The sequence below is a fragment of the Pleurodeles waltl genome, chromosome 7 (assembly GCF_031143425.1).
Source record: "Pleurodeles waltl isolate 20211129_DDA chromosome 7, aPleWal1.hap1.20221129, whole genome shotgun sequence".
NCBI classification, from domain to species: domain Eukaryota; kingdom Metazoa; phylum Chordata; class Amphibia; order Caudata; family Salamandridae; genus Pleurodeles; species Pleurodeles waltl.
The window spans coordinates 1320336447-1320350693 of record NC_090446.1 but is presented as its reverse complement, the minus strand read 5'-3'; the positions used below and the strand labels follow the sequence as shown (position 1 = coordinate 1320350693).

The following is a 14247-nucleotide window of genomic DNA, read 5'->3' as shown; positions in this document are numbered from 1 at the left end:
ATCTCTTCATATATCTCCAACTGACGCGTTTCAACTGTAGCTTTCAGGCAGCAATGAAAAAGTAACTCTTGTGATTGTGGTTCTGCTAGAAAAGGATCTGACTTTTGTCAAGTGGCAGTTTTGATGCCATAAAGTAGCGCAGAAGGTTTATATGCCTATTGCAAGGATCAAAACTGTATTATATGTGAATAGCTGAGTGGATTAGTAAAGCCAGCATTTACCTGCACTATGATACAAATGAAATGTAAGTGTGAGGGGGGCTATGGAGAGATGAAATGCACTTTTGCTGGTGGTAGTGAGGGAACTGGAGGAGGAGACATTGGGAGTGGGAGAACCAATAATGATTGTTGGACTGGTCGCTAGAGGCACTAAAGACTGTGACGATTGATATGTGACAAGGTGAAGTAATAGTGTGACTTTTTTGTTTTTTTGAGTGTCTTGAGAGAACATGCTGATTGAGGGAAGAAGCGAAGGTAAGGTGACCTCTACTGTTGCACGTATCACACACACACCCACCAGTAATTTTGTGAATGTCTACATAGACTAGTGTTTTAGAGGGACAGTTTAGCCAGTAGCAGAGATGGCATCTCGTTGGATGACTGCTGCTTAAGCCTTAACTCGGGTTATAGAGGACAGCTCCGACGTAGGATCAGAGACTGAGACAGCAGATACTGAGCCAGCATCTGAGGGATAGGGCAATGGCGCAGACTCTGGGGGTGATTTTTCAGTCAGAGGAGTTCCATTTGATAACTCCTCTTCCAGTGATTATGAGGGAGGTGATGAGGACAGTCCTGCTGTCCTTTCGCAAGCAAAGTCTGTGCAGCGTGTCAGTAGTGGGTTAGCCCAACCCAGACAGCAGGTGAATGCAGTGGCAAGAACAGAGAGAGTGCTCTCTTCGGAGCACCCCAAGTTAGTTCAGCCCCAAATTCCACCGCCCAAATCGTATTGTGGAGACATCAAAATTATCTATCACAAAACAACTTGGTTTTGTAAGCAGGCACCTGCGTTTTTGGTCCTGAGCTCAGCGGCAAATATAGGGAAACCTACCAAACCCAGACATTTCTGGAAACTAGACATCCGGGGAAGTCCACAGAGTTGTGACTTGTGTGGATTCCCCAAAGTTTTCTTACCCAGAATACCCTGCAAAGCGGAAATGTTGAAAAAAATCTATTTTTGTTTCTTGCATTTCTGTCACTCAAACTACAGGAATATGCTGGGATCCACAAAATTCCTACCACCCAGTGTTTCCCCACCTGTCCTGATAAAAACGCTACCCCACTTGTGTGCCTGTACCTAGTGCCTGCGTCAGGAATGGACCACCCCAGGACCAACAGTTGCCCTCATGTTGGGACCAATATTGACCGTTGTGAGATCTATTCCTGACACGGGCACTAGGCCAAACGCACAAGTGAGATAACATTTTTATCAGGAGACTTGGGGGAATGCTGGTTGGAAGGAAATTTGTGGCTCCTCTCAGATTCCAGAACTTTCAATCACTAAAATGTGAGGAAAAAGTGTTTTTTTGCCAAATATTGAGGTTTGCAAAGGATTCTGGGTAACAAAACCTGGTGAGAGCGCCACAAGTTACCCCATCCTGGGTTCCCGTAGGTGTCTAGTTTTACAAAATGCACAGGTGTGGTAGGTTTTCCTACGTAGCAGCTGAGCTAGAGACCAAAATCCACAGCTAGGCACTTTCCAAAAAACAAGTCAGTTTTCAATGTAAAAATTGAATGTGTCCATGTTGCGTTTTGGGGCGTTTCCTGTCGCGGGCACTAAGCCGACCAACACAAATGAGGTACCATTTTTATGGGGAGACTTAGGGGAATGCTCCATGGAAGGAAATTTGTGGCTCCTCTCAAATTCCAGAACTTTCCATCACCGAAATGCGAGGAAAAAGTGTTTTTTTGCTAAACTTTGAGGTTTGCAAAGGATTTTGGGTAACAGAACCTGGTGAGACCCCCACAAGTCACCCCATTCTGAATTCCCCTAGATGTATAGTTTTAAAAAAATTTATAGGTTTGCTGGGTACCACTAGGTGCCGGCTGAGTTAGAGTCCAAAATCTAGAGCTGCCCACATCGGAAAAATAGGGTCAGTTTTCATTGGAAAAATGTGCTGCGTCCATGTTGCATATTTGGCCATTTCCTGTTGTGGGCATTATGAACCGACACAAGTGAGGTACCATTTTTATCGGGAGACTTGGGGGAACACAGAATAGCACAACAAGTGTTATTGCCCCTTGTCTTTTTCCTTTCAAATGTAAGCCAGTGTGCAAAAAACACGTCTATTTGAGAAATGCTCTGTAGTTCACATGGTAGCATGGGGACCCCAGAATTCAGAGATGTGCAACTAACCACTGCTTCTCAACACCTTATCTCGTGCCCATTTGGAAAATACAAAGGTTTTATTGATACCTGTTAGACTTTTCATCCTTGGCGTGGTCTCCCTTAACTTTTTGCCTCTGTTCCCCAGGTTATGATTTTGCTGTTTTTATTACTCTGGGCACTTTACCACTGCTAACCAGTGCTAAAGTGCCTAGGGCCTGTAAATCAAATGTTACTAGTGGGCCTGCAGCACTGGTTGTGCCACCCACACAAGTAACCCTGTAATCATGTCTCAGACCTGCCACTGCAGTGTCTGTGTGTGTAAATGTGCACTGTAATTTCGACTTGGCAAGTGTACCCACTTGCCAGGCCTAAACCTTCCCTTTTCTTACATGTAAGGCACCCCTAAGGTAGGCCCTAGGTAGCCCCAAGGGCAGGGTGCAGTGTATGGTTAAGGTAGGACATATAGTAATGTGTTTTATATGTCCTGACAGTGAAATATTGCTAAAATCGTTTTTCACTGTTGCAAGGCCTGTCCCTCTCATAGGTTAACATGGGGGCTACCTTTAAATCTGATTAAAGTCTATATTCCCTTTGGGAGCGGATGGACATGTGGAATTTGGGGTCTCTGAGCTCACAATTTAAAAATACATCTTTTAGTAAAGTTGATTTTAAGATTGTGCGTTTGAAAATGCCACTTTTAGAAAGTGAGCATTTTCTTGCTTATACCATTTCTGTGACTCTGCCTGTTTGTGGATTCCCTGTCTGGGTCAGTTTGACAGTTGGGCTGGTTGCAACTCACACTAGACAGTGACACAAAAGGAGCTGGGGTGTATTCTGCATTTCCTGACGAGCCATCTGTGCTAGGAGGGAGGGGAGGAGTGGTCACTTACACCTGAAAGGGCTGTGCCTGTCCTCACACAATGGAGTCTCCGGCCCCCTGGTGAGTGTTTGGGGCCTGGCCTGGGCAAGGCAGGATTTCACATTCAAAAGAGACTTTACTTTGAAGTAGGCCTACTTCAAAGGAGAAATTGGGTATAAGAATGGCATCCAAAACCACAGACTTTAGAAACACTTCTGGAACCAAGAGGAACCTCTGCCTGGAGAAGAGCTGAATAGCTGAGGAAGAAGTGCTGCCCTGCCTGTGACTGTACTTTGTGGAGCTTTCCTGCAGTGCTGCTTCTGCCAGAGTAAGAGGGCAAAGGCTGGACTTTGTGTGCATTCCATCTTGTGAAGAAATCTCCAAGGGCTTGATTTAGAGCTTGCCTCCTGTTGTTTGAAGTCTTAGGGACAGCAAAGACTTCTCTCTGCCAGCACCTGGAGTCTCTGGAGAGACTCCTGCTCTGACAAGTGGTGCCCTATCCAGTCCCTGGGCCCTTGAAAGGAAAGCTGGTGGAAATCCAAGGAAATAGACTTTGGACGACTCTGGACCGACGCCGCTGCTGAATCCGGAGACACCGCTTGCACCCGACGGGGTGACCTTCGGTGGAACGCGACGCTCTTCGCAGGCCCGATGCCGCTGCAGCCCCGCTGAAGTCCACGACTCCGTGGAAGTCACCGCACTACGTCGTGACCGACGCCGCTCGAAGTGCGGGGATTCAACGCTTCGCACAGACGCCGTGATCCCCGACTTCGTGCATCGACTTGTTTTCACTCTTCACCAAAGGTACTGTTCTTGGGGGTCTACGTGACTCCGTGTCCGGCGCCGCTGGTGTCGGCTTGTTGGGAACGACTCCGTCACGACGCCGTGATAACACCTCATCGAAGCATTTTTGTTTCTAAGCGCTATTTTTTAGTTTAATCTTTAAAAATTCATAACTTGACTTGTGTATGTCGGATTTTTGTCGTTTTGCTCTTGCTTTGTTTAGATAAATATTTCCTATTTTTCTAAACTGGTGTTGTGTCATTTTGTAGTGTTTTCATTAAGTTACTGTGTGTGTTGGTACAAATACTTTACACCTAGCACTCTGAAGTTAAGCCTACTGCTCTGCCAAGCTACCAAGGGGGTAAGCAGGGGTTAGCTGAGGGTGATTCTCTTTTACCCTGACTAGAGTGAGGGTCCTTTCTTGAACAGGGGGTAACATGACTGTCAACCAAAGACCCCATTTCTAACAATACCTATTTTTCAGTCTTTATATTTCACCAAATGAATTGCTGTATACCCGGTATAGAATGAAAACCCATTGCAGGGTGCATCTCATTTATTGGCTATGGGTACCTAGGGTTCTTGATGAACATACAAGCCCTATATATACCCGCAACCAGAAGAGTCCAGTAGACATAACGGCATATTGCTTATGAAAATTTGACATCGCAGAAAAAAGTCAGAGAGTAAAACGTGGAGAGAATAGGCAGTTTTTTTCAGCTCAATTTCAATATATTTTTATTTTAGCAGTTACTTTCTGTAGGAAAACTTTGAAGGATCTACACAAATGACCCCTTGCTGAATTCAGCATTTTGTCTACATTTCAGAAATGTCTAGCTGTCCGGGTTCCAGCATTGGTTTCACACCCATCTCTGTCACTTAACTGGAAGGAGGCTGAAAGCACAAAAATAGTAAAAATGGGGTATGTCCCAGTAAAATGGCACAATTGTGTTGAAAAATGTGGTTTTCTGAATTAAGTCTGTCTGTTCATGAAAGCTAGGAAGATGGTGATTTTAGCACCACAAATCCTTTGTTGATGCCATTTCCTGGTAAAAAACTACATGCTTTCTTCTGTAGCCCTTTTTTCCCATTTTTCAGAAAAAAAACTAAAATGTAGCTGTATTTTGGCTAATTTCTTGGTCTCCTCCAGGTGAACCCACAAACTCGGGGTACCTTTAGAATCCCTAGTATGTTGGAAAAAAGGACGCAAATTTGGCATGGACAGCTTATGTGAACAAAACGTTATGAAGGCCTAAGCGTGAGTTACCCCAAATAGCCAAAAAAGAGCATAGCGGGGAGGGGAAAAAGCCAGCAGCAAAGGGGTTAAGTCTCTCAATAGTCAGATGATTTATCACCCAAATATCAGCTTTAAATACATTTAGGAAACTCAACAATTTATCTCCAAATATCAGCTTATGAGTTCTGAAAATACACATATGTTCACCTCAAATAAACACTTTTTAATATTGGTGTCCATATATTCATCCAAGTAAAAGCTTCAAATTTAGTAGGCTGGGCAGCAGAGAGGAGCGCTACCAGTAGATCATGAGCTACTCATTGGAGAAGCGTGCATTAGAACTTTCCTCAGAGAGGGTGCTGTCTATGACCTTTTAGAAGGACAATATTCTTGTTTCCGCACATCATGAACTATTGCTCCACTGCCTATTTACTGTCTGTATGGGCATCACAGTCCCTACATGATTATCGACATTTGTCTTTATTTAAATTGAGTCTGTGTGAGCTTAATGCCCTGTGTCAATTGTGCATGGTAGAAAAGGAAGATCCTTGCTTTAACCCTTTCACTGCTAGGCCTTTCCCTCTTCCCACGTGCTGAGCCCTTTTTTGGCTCTTTGGAGTAGTTCCCGCTGTGGTCTCCCTAACCTTTTGTGCACATATGTTTTTCATGCCAAATGTGCGTCCTTTTTTCCAACATCCTGGGTATTCTGAAGGTGCCCAGTGTTTATGGATTCACCTGGAGGGTCCTGAGAAAATAGGCAAAATATAGCAACATTTTGGGGTTTTGTGAAAAGTAGGGAAAAAGTGCTCCAGATACAATTGTCTGTTTTTTTTCTCTAAAAATGTCATCCCTGAACAATTTGCTGTACCAAAGTCACCATCTTCCCAGCTTTCAGAAACATGCAGAGCTGAATCAAAAAAAACAAATTTTGTACCACAGTTCTAAGAGGTATCCTATTTTCCCACCTTTTTTTGCACTCAACCTACTTGCAGTTTGTGGTGGAAACCAGTGTGAAACCCATGGGTGACCCAGAAAAGCTATGGATTTCTGAAAGGTAAACAGAATTCCGAATTCAGTAAGGGGTCATATGTGTAGATCCCTCAAGGATTTCCCAAGGAATATAACTGTTGAATGAAGGAAATATTGAAAATGAGTAGGAAAAAATGGTATTTATGACATTTTCATCTGTAACGTTTTATCCCTATGGCAGATTGACAAAAGCAATACACCATTACGTCTACTAGACCGTTCTGGGTGTGGGGATATATAGGGTTTTTAGGGTCTCTAAATACTAAGGTACCCAGAGCAAACAACTACAACTAAACTGCATCATGCAATGGTTTTTCATTGAGTACAAACTATAGACCACTTATAGCGAAATAGGCAGAGTGAAAAATGGGCATTAAGGAAACTTATTTATTTCTAAAACAAGCACAAGATATAGAGTTTAGGAGCAGTGGTTATTTCTACATCTCTGAATTTGTGGGTACCCATACTAGGGTATGATATGGAGGTTGTTTTTCAAAATGTCATCTTTCTTATACACTGGCTTGCATTTGAAAGGCACAAATGCAGGGAAAAACAATTGGTAATAACAAATGTTCTACTAGTGTATGCTCCCACAAGTCTCTCAATAAAAATGGCACCTCGCTTGTGTGGGTAGACCTAGTGCCCACGACAGGAAACGTTTCAAAACTCAACATGGACGCAGCACATTTTTCCACTGAAAACTGACCCTCTTTTTCTGATGTGGGCAGTTCTAGATTTTGGATACTAGTTTAGCTGGCACCTAGGGAAACCTATCCAATCCGTACATTTCTGAAAACTAGACACCTAGGGGTATACAGGATGGGCTGACTTGTGTGGTTCTCACTAAATTTGTTTACCCAGAATCCCTTGTAAACCTCAAGCTTTGACTAAAAGAGCACATCTTCCTCATAGGTCTATGATGGAAAGTTCTGTAATATACGGGGAGCCACAAACTTCCTTTCATCCGGCATTAGAAGAAGTGACTTCTCCCTAGTAGGCAGGGTGATATCACTCACAGTAGTAGCAAGCCTTTAGGAGGGCAATAAGCTGTGCGCAGACTTCAGCCGCCACTCCACACCTACTGGATCGACATTGGGGGGGGGTCGTATCCTACCAGGGTGGAGCCGTGGGCTCCTTGAATGGTGGTGGACAATGCTGCCTCCTCAAATGCTGTTTCCGCCGACAATTCTTGAATGTCCCAGTCTCTTTCTGGCTCTACGGTGACTGGGATGGGGTGGGGGGTGGGATTCTGCACTCTCAGAGAACATTGGATTCATTAATTTCCCCACTCCCTCCTCTTGCCTCTGCAGCTCCAAGTGGTATAACGAGCGCAGAGAGCAAAACAACTAAGGAGGCAGGCACACTTGGTAACAGCACTAGTGGCTCTTGCTGCCTCTTGTCAAGAGCGGCTCATGGAAGCTACAAGCTTCATACATCAAGCCTTTTATTCAATCTCTTAAATTGGCTGAGGACATCTGGCCCCTGAGAATTCATCAGTTTAAGGTCTTAGCCTATGCAGATAATGTTGCAGTGTTAACTGCATCCCTGGTTAAAGCCTTAGATGCAATTGAGGAGGCTGGTCATTCATTCAGGAATGTTTCAGGGCTATAAGCTGAATTCAGGTTAAACTTAGGTTTTGTCTGTTTCTCCCCCCTTTCTGGATAAGAAATGGGTACAATTGACTTACTATTTGAGGGTACAGCTATGGTGCAAATGGCAGAGACTGCAGACAATAACTATGGGAAGTTATATCAACAAACAGTCAGTGTTTCTGCAAAGTGGAATCATCTTCATTTGGGCTTGATTGGCCAGAGCAACCTTATTAAAATAATTATCCATCCAAGATACCTACATTTCTTTCGTTGCATCACACTTTTTGTTCCTATGGTGTTTTTCAACAAGATTGAGTCCTCATGGCAGAAGCGTATCTGGTGTTATAGGAAGCCCCATTGTAAAATACAGTTTCTTCAGCAGTCGAAGGAGTATGGGGAAGGTCTCCCTCCAGGTACTACGGTTCTACTATCTCACCACCTTCTTTTCAAGGTTAAGTTTGGTCTTGGGCTGGGGGGCGTGGGAGCAGGGGTATATATTTGGTGACTTCTTGCCTTTAGGGGAGTCTATCTCTAAATGGGTTGGAATAGTTGACACAGTGTACTTTAAAACAACCCAGTTTAAGACCTTAAAGGTTTTTCAACTTATCTATGGCTTTCACAAGCAGATATTTAAAAAACACTACAAGCTCTTGGGTCTCAAATGGGTCTCGAGTGGGGCCCTGATCCTTGGAATTGGTGGAGGGAATTTCTGAACATCTGTCAGTTGGAGATTACTTTGATTTGGGATCCAGTCAGGCTTTGGGTGGGCGATATGCATGCTGGCCATTATACAGGGGTCTAGCTCTTATTTATTACCTAACACAATGCTCCCCCATTTTTTGGTGAATCTGGTGAATTTGTATATTTATTGTATTGTTGCCTTCGGTCAAACCATTTTTTCTCCTTTTTTTGCTCTCATGAAAAATGTTTTGCGTACACGTTTTTTTGTGTATTATTTTGTTTGTTTCCCGGCTAGGAGCTTTTTTCTTCAAGAAAATAAAAAAAATATTTAAAAAAGAAAATTACTATTTTATAGTGAAATATGGATTTTAAGGTTTTAAACAATTGGATGCCTACTCTCATTCGGATTACTTACTTACTGGGTTATTAGTGTCTGGGGCAAAATGAAAAAAGGCATGTTAAGGGGAAACACTCGATACAGAATATCACTTCAAAAGTCCCAGAATAAAGTATGTGAAACACACAGCTCCTGTCCTTGTGTTTGTTTGACCGTGCCCAAGTACAATTTAGTTTTCTAAATAAGCGAATAGGATGTCACAATGATAACTTCTTCTTAGAGTTAGAAGTTTTTAAATCTCACACTACAGTTTGCTGAGGTACTTTCCCTCTGAAAGTAACTGCACTGTTTTGCAAATTTATCACCGGCCCTAAATTGAGAGAGGCTAAGTTGTTAAAGAACTATACTTACTTAATACCCAGTTGTAATGTAGTATAGCGTTGTTTAGTATTGAATCTGATGGAGGTAAGAGCCCTTAAACCTAGTCAGTAATAATAATCATAATATGGGGGATGAATCTGGCACACGCTTACTTATCATTCATTATGTGCTAAAAGCATAATCCATTGCAACATATATACGATTCTATAAATAAGGGAAATGCCTGAGTTTAATTACTGATAGCTGTTTTTTAATCACAATGAAAGAAACATCCAGCCCCCTCACATGACCCGGAATCTCTTCCTAGGAGCGGCACCACCACAATAACTCTCGTCAGCCCTCATTATGACCGCATGAGCCCTTTTTTTATTCCACCTTTCTAGCAATGGAACTGATTTCTGTAATTCTCTCAGCCACAGAGGTAAAGTCCTTCAAGTCGGAGTTTTATACCCAAATTCCTCAACGCTAATTACCTCTAAGTCTACAGTTCACTACCTCAGCTAGCCCACCTTTATTACTTTTTCTTTACGACTGTGCCACAGCTTGTTACATCTATAATATGAACTGCATATATGTAGGCACTATTTTATCATACTGATTTTTAATAGGGAGGGATCAGACATCTACCCTCACCTGCGCCAACTAAACAAGTGTGCTACACATCGGATAATATATGATGTTTGATCACGTGTGCTGTGCCGTACTTATTGCTCTCATATTATATAGACACAACAAGATGATTTGTTCACTAAAAATAATTAGAATTGTATCCCTCTCCAGCCTTCATTTCTTTCGTTTTTCTTTTTTAATTTCTAACTGCTTTCTGCTCTATGGTGCCTTTTTCTCTTATATAACATGCTGTTCCAAATTATCTTGTATTTATCATTTTTGGCTTATTTTTGCTATGGTGTCATTTTACCTCATAATGAATTAATTACATCCTTGACAAAGATCAAGGCATGAGAGCCATTCTCCCGCAACATCCCATTGTTTTTTACACAAAGCCCTATCTACTGACATTTGTAGACAGGGCAGGGTATTGTGCCAAAAACAATGCCTCCTTGAGGCTGGTATTTACTTGAGAATGGCTATTTTTTCATACTTTGCATGAGTGTTTTAAACTATGCTTTAGTACATGGGTACTCACAAACATTTTTGGCCTATGATGTGACGAGGGCCGCATTGATGCCAGCAATGTGGCACTCAGAAGGACAAAGTTCCAGGGAATGGTGCCAGTAAAGTGGGTGTACTGGAAGCGAAACACATCACAGCTGCAACCTAGAATTAATCCCAGCTTCCCCACTTTATCAAATTGTGTGATCCTAGGCAATTGTTTTGTTCCACTTTCCCTTTTTTTCTTCAATATCACATACAAAAGAATGTCGGAATATATGACTTCACGATGTGGAATGTGCAAAACCTTCCCCTGTGTTTGATTTAATAAACTATAATGTTGTTTGTGTATAACAAGAACCCAACCCACAGGGTGCACTTAACAGCTGACATGCATTTTAGCTCACTATTGACACTGTTGTCAGGGTGGGGGGAAAACGAATGTATATTCATTTTTTAAAAACTATTGATTTAAAAAAAATAGTCTCAATGCACTGATAAAATGTGATGTACAAAGGTGGAACGGTTTTATATGTTAATGAAATACGCTTTCTGAATTTTGAGTGGATTTAATCATATTTTTACCATATTGCTTTAAAAATAAAGGTGTTTCTAAAGATAAACCGTGCAGGATAACCTAGTCACTTCCTTTCTTTAATTTCATGTTAATCTTTATATGAATGCTTGCTTGTATATTTAATTTCTTTCTCAGTGTTAGCGCTGATTCAGCCCACTGCTGCTTTTTGATTTTGGGGCCGCATGTAAAGGTCAGGGGGGACGCATGAGGGCCCCGGGCCGTACTTTGAGTATCAATGCCTTAGCATATCATTTTGTATTGAAGGATAGCCTTTCAGTAAAAATCTATTTTAGTATCATGTAGTTACCTTTGCACCATGGTGCAATGGTTCGTGTGTGGTGCAAGGCATCATATTTATTGCCAGCACTAGAAATGACAGCATCAGCTGCATATCTTAATGGATATGGTGCCGCCCTGCTCTCTCCTCCCAATGCAGTTTAACAACTTTGGTTACGTACTGTGTTGTGTTAAAATGTAGCAAATCTGCCCACCAGTATTCACCAATATGGTGCCTTGCTGTTGTCCATGATACCTTTGCAGCAGTTCTCCAACCTGAAGTTTCTTCCCAACTCCTAAGAGAGAAAGATACTATTTTCCTATCACAGGAGACTACAGCCCAGCTACAAGCCAGCTCTCCATTTCTTTCAGTGAGGTAGGCATGCCTTCTGCTTTGCTCTGAGTGCTGAGATTGAGCCAGGAAGTTCTGAATAAAGGTGAGTATGTCCAATGCTGTTTTTTTCTTTTATTATGTTATCATGAAATGCTCTGTGGGGTAATACGCCTGGTGCAGATGTCTGTGCCTACCCTCAAGGTCACCTGACACCTCTTTTCGAGATCTTACCTGGCACATCTCTTGGCCGGTTGCTAGCTGATGGCTTTTCCATGGCCTGTGCTGAGCAGAGTCCAACTTCTGGGGAGATCTCATTCTCTCCGAGGAAGATATAAGTATGCTGATGAATCGATCTGCATGCGATTTGTGGCTCCTGATCTGCTGCTTCCACCACCACCACCAGGTCCTTCATGTCATCAAGCAGATGTTGTAAGGACCTGTACCCATAGCGGGCGAGATCCAGTGGGTAGCCATGAGTGCTGTGAAAAAGTCTGCGGAATTCGCTAAAAGTGAGTCCTTCTGGAGCCTGAAGCACAACCACGAGAACCTCAGATGCCAGGATATGGTCCATGGTCCATGTGTAAAAGCTGAAAGGACATAAGCATATCTTCTATAAAATTGGTAAAGCTGAGAGAATTTTGTTAGAACAATTGAGTCCTGGTCAACAAATCTAACACTTGAATGGCTATTTTCATTATGTATTACGTTGACTAAAATAACAGGAAAGGTAGGATGACCAGACATCCCGGATTTCCCTGGACAGTCCCGGTTTTAAGATGACTGTCCCGGTGTCCTGACGCTTCTCCTAATTTTAAATAAATGTCCCGTTTGTGGGACAAAGGTCATATTATTAAATAAATGTCCCGGTTTTTGGGATAAAGGTCAGATCATCTAAGGAAGCATAAGTTAGAGAGGCCTACAAAATATGAAAGAATTAAAGTATTTTATCTGTTACTGTCAGGCAACACAGTCTCCTGTCAGCTCCGAGCAGAGAGACGGAGTGGGGAGCAGAGAGGGGTGGGTGGGGGCCGGTTGGGGGTGCAGGGGGGGAGGTCAAGCCACAGCTAATTTTATAAATGTAGACTTGTACATGTATGTGTGTGTGTATACACACACACGTGTAGGCACACATTCACAAAGCTACGCAAAAAAACGGTACAGGCCAGATATTAAAGTGAGTAATGTATTTAGTCCTTCTTTCATGTCTGACCTGTCCCGGTTTTTGCTCCTCAGAATCTGGTCACCCAATGGAAAGGTTTCATTTTTTCTTGGGAAGTTTAACAGGCAGTCGTCTGCAGTACGGCTGCCAGTACTTCCCATCGCCTGTATCTGTTCACAAGGCATCGCTCTCTTGTACTGTCGGCCCTTAACCTCCCCTTCTGGTGAGCAGGGTTTCAGTGTCCTTACAGTGAGTCCCTGACCTCCCACCATCCCTATCACTGCGTGAATTCATTCATAAACAGAAAGCTTCAGGCCCCAGAGCGGCTAGTACTCAGCCTTTACTGTCCCCGCTCCAACCCTGTCCCTGTTCTGTGGTAATGCCACTATTATGAACAAATATATTCTACACTGTGTGTTTCGATCAGGGATTCTACGATATTAACCTAATACGAGATCTAGTTCTTTCGAAGTATATCAACTACAAGACCCAAGTGATGACCCTGAGAAGGGGTGAAACTCATTTGCATTTTTGACCATCATCTGGAGATGGCTGCCTTAGGCGGACGATGTTTTTAGAAACCCACACTGCTCACTGGCTTACACGTACCTTATTTTTACCTTAAGTGTTGAAAGCGACACGCTGAGGAGAGGAACAGTAGTAAAAAGCCCAAGACAAGACAAAGTCTGCTGCCAGTCTTGTTGTCCAGGGCGAAGTCAATGAAGGTGCTTTCTAACACCCCCACCCCACTCCCATCCCCCGTCAATGTGTGTCTCAGTGACTTGTACACTCGCATCGGGCATCTCCTATGTCCGTCTGCCACTCACGAGTTACCTACGACAAGTGCTAACCTAATGTCCCATCCTTTCTACGTCGCTCTACTAAGACCAAATTACGTTTCGCAATAGTCACATTTGTTATTTAAATAGCTCCCATTCAACCAGTCATTTTATTCTGTGATCTTGGACGATGTGCTTCAGTGCAAAGTGACAAAACCCCCTGTCTGCCAAAACTGATGTGAAGCGGAGCGATTCTCAGTATTAAATCCTGCATAAATACCTGGACGCGGCAGTGAAAGATTACCCGTACCTATTTAGGAGCGCCCGCTGTTCCCACATTGCCTGTACCAGCCCGTTTAAAGCCCACCATGCCTGTCTCCCAGAGACCCAGCGTTCTAACGGCTCCGCCGCGCCTGCCTCTTTTGGAAGGACTGCCCGCAGCATCCCTGTTTGAAACGATGCTGGGTAGCAAAGGGAATCTAAAAAGGGCAACAACGCAATAATACATTTTGGGACCGACCTGCGCAGCTTCCTCCCTTCGGATCAGTTGGTTCTTCTGTCTACCTCCATAGTCACAACAACAGATTAAATGGTAACCCTTCGGAATTTCAGTTTCGATTCTTCCGTGTTTAGGTTTAAGCATGACACCGCGCCCGCGCCTGCTGATAGGCTGGAGAGCAGCCAAAGAGGGTGGGGTTTGTGACACCGACCCCTGTCACAAGAGCTGATTCGAAACCTGGTTGTTGGGTGTTTACTTCCCTAATGAAACCGAAGTGATACTACGC

At 43.2% G+C, this 14247-nt stretch overlaps 1 protein-coding gene across 1 annotated transcript in view; it reads right to left on the bottom strand.

The window, feature by feature from the left end:
• LOC138246244 (uncharacterized) overlaps window positions 1-14088 on the bottom strand; it is a 102163-nt gene extending 88075 nt beyond the window's left edge. The window contains exons 1-2 of the mRNA XM_069200656.1: window positions 13983-14088; window positions 11756-12111 (exon numbers count right to left, since the gene is read on the bottom strand). Coding sequence (XP_069056757.1) covers window positions 11756-12095 — 340 coding nt within the window. The 5' untranslated portion in view covers window positions 12096-12111; window positions 13983-14088. The remainder of the gene's footprint in view (window positions 1-11755; window positions 12112-13982) is intronic.
• Between the last annotated feature and the right edge of the window lie 159 nt (window positions 14089-14247).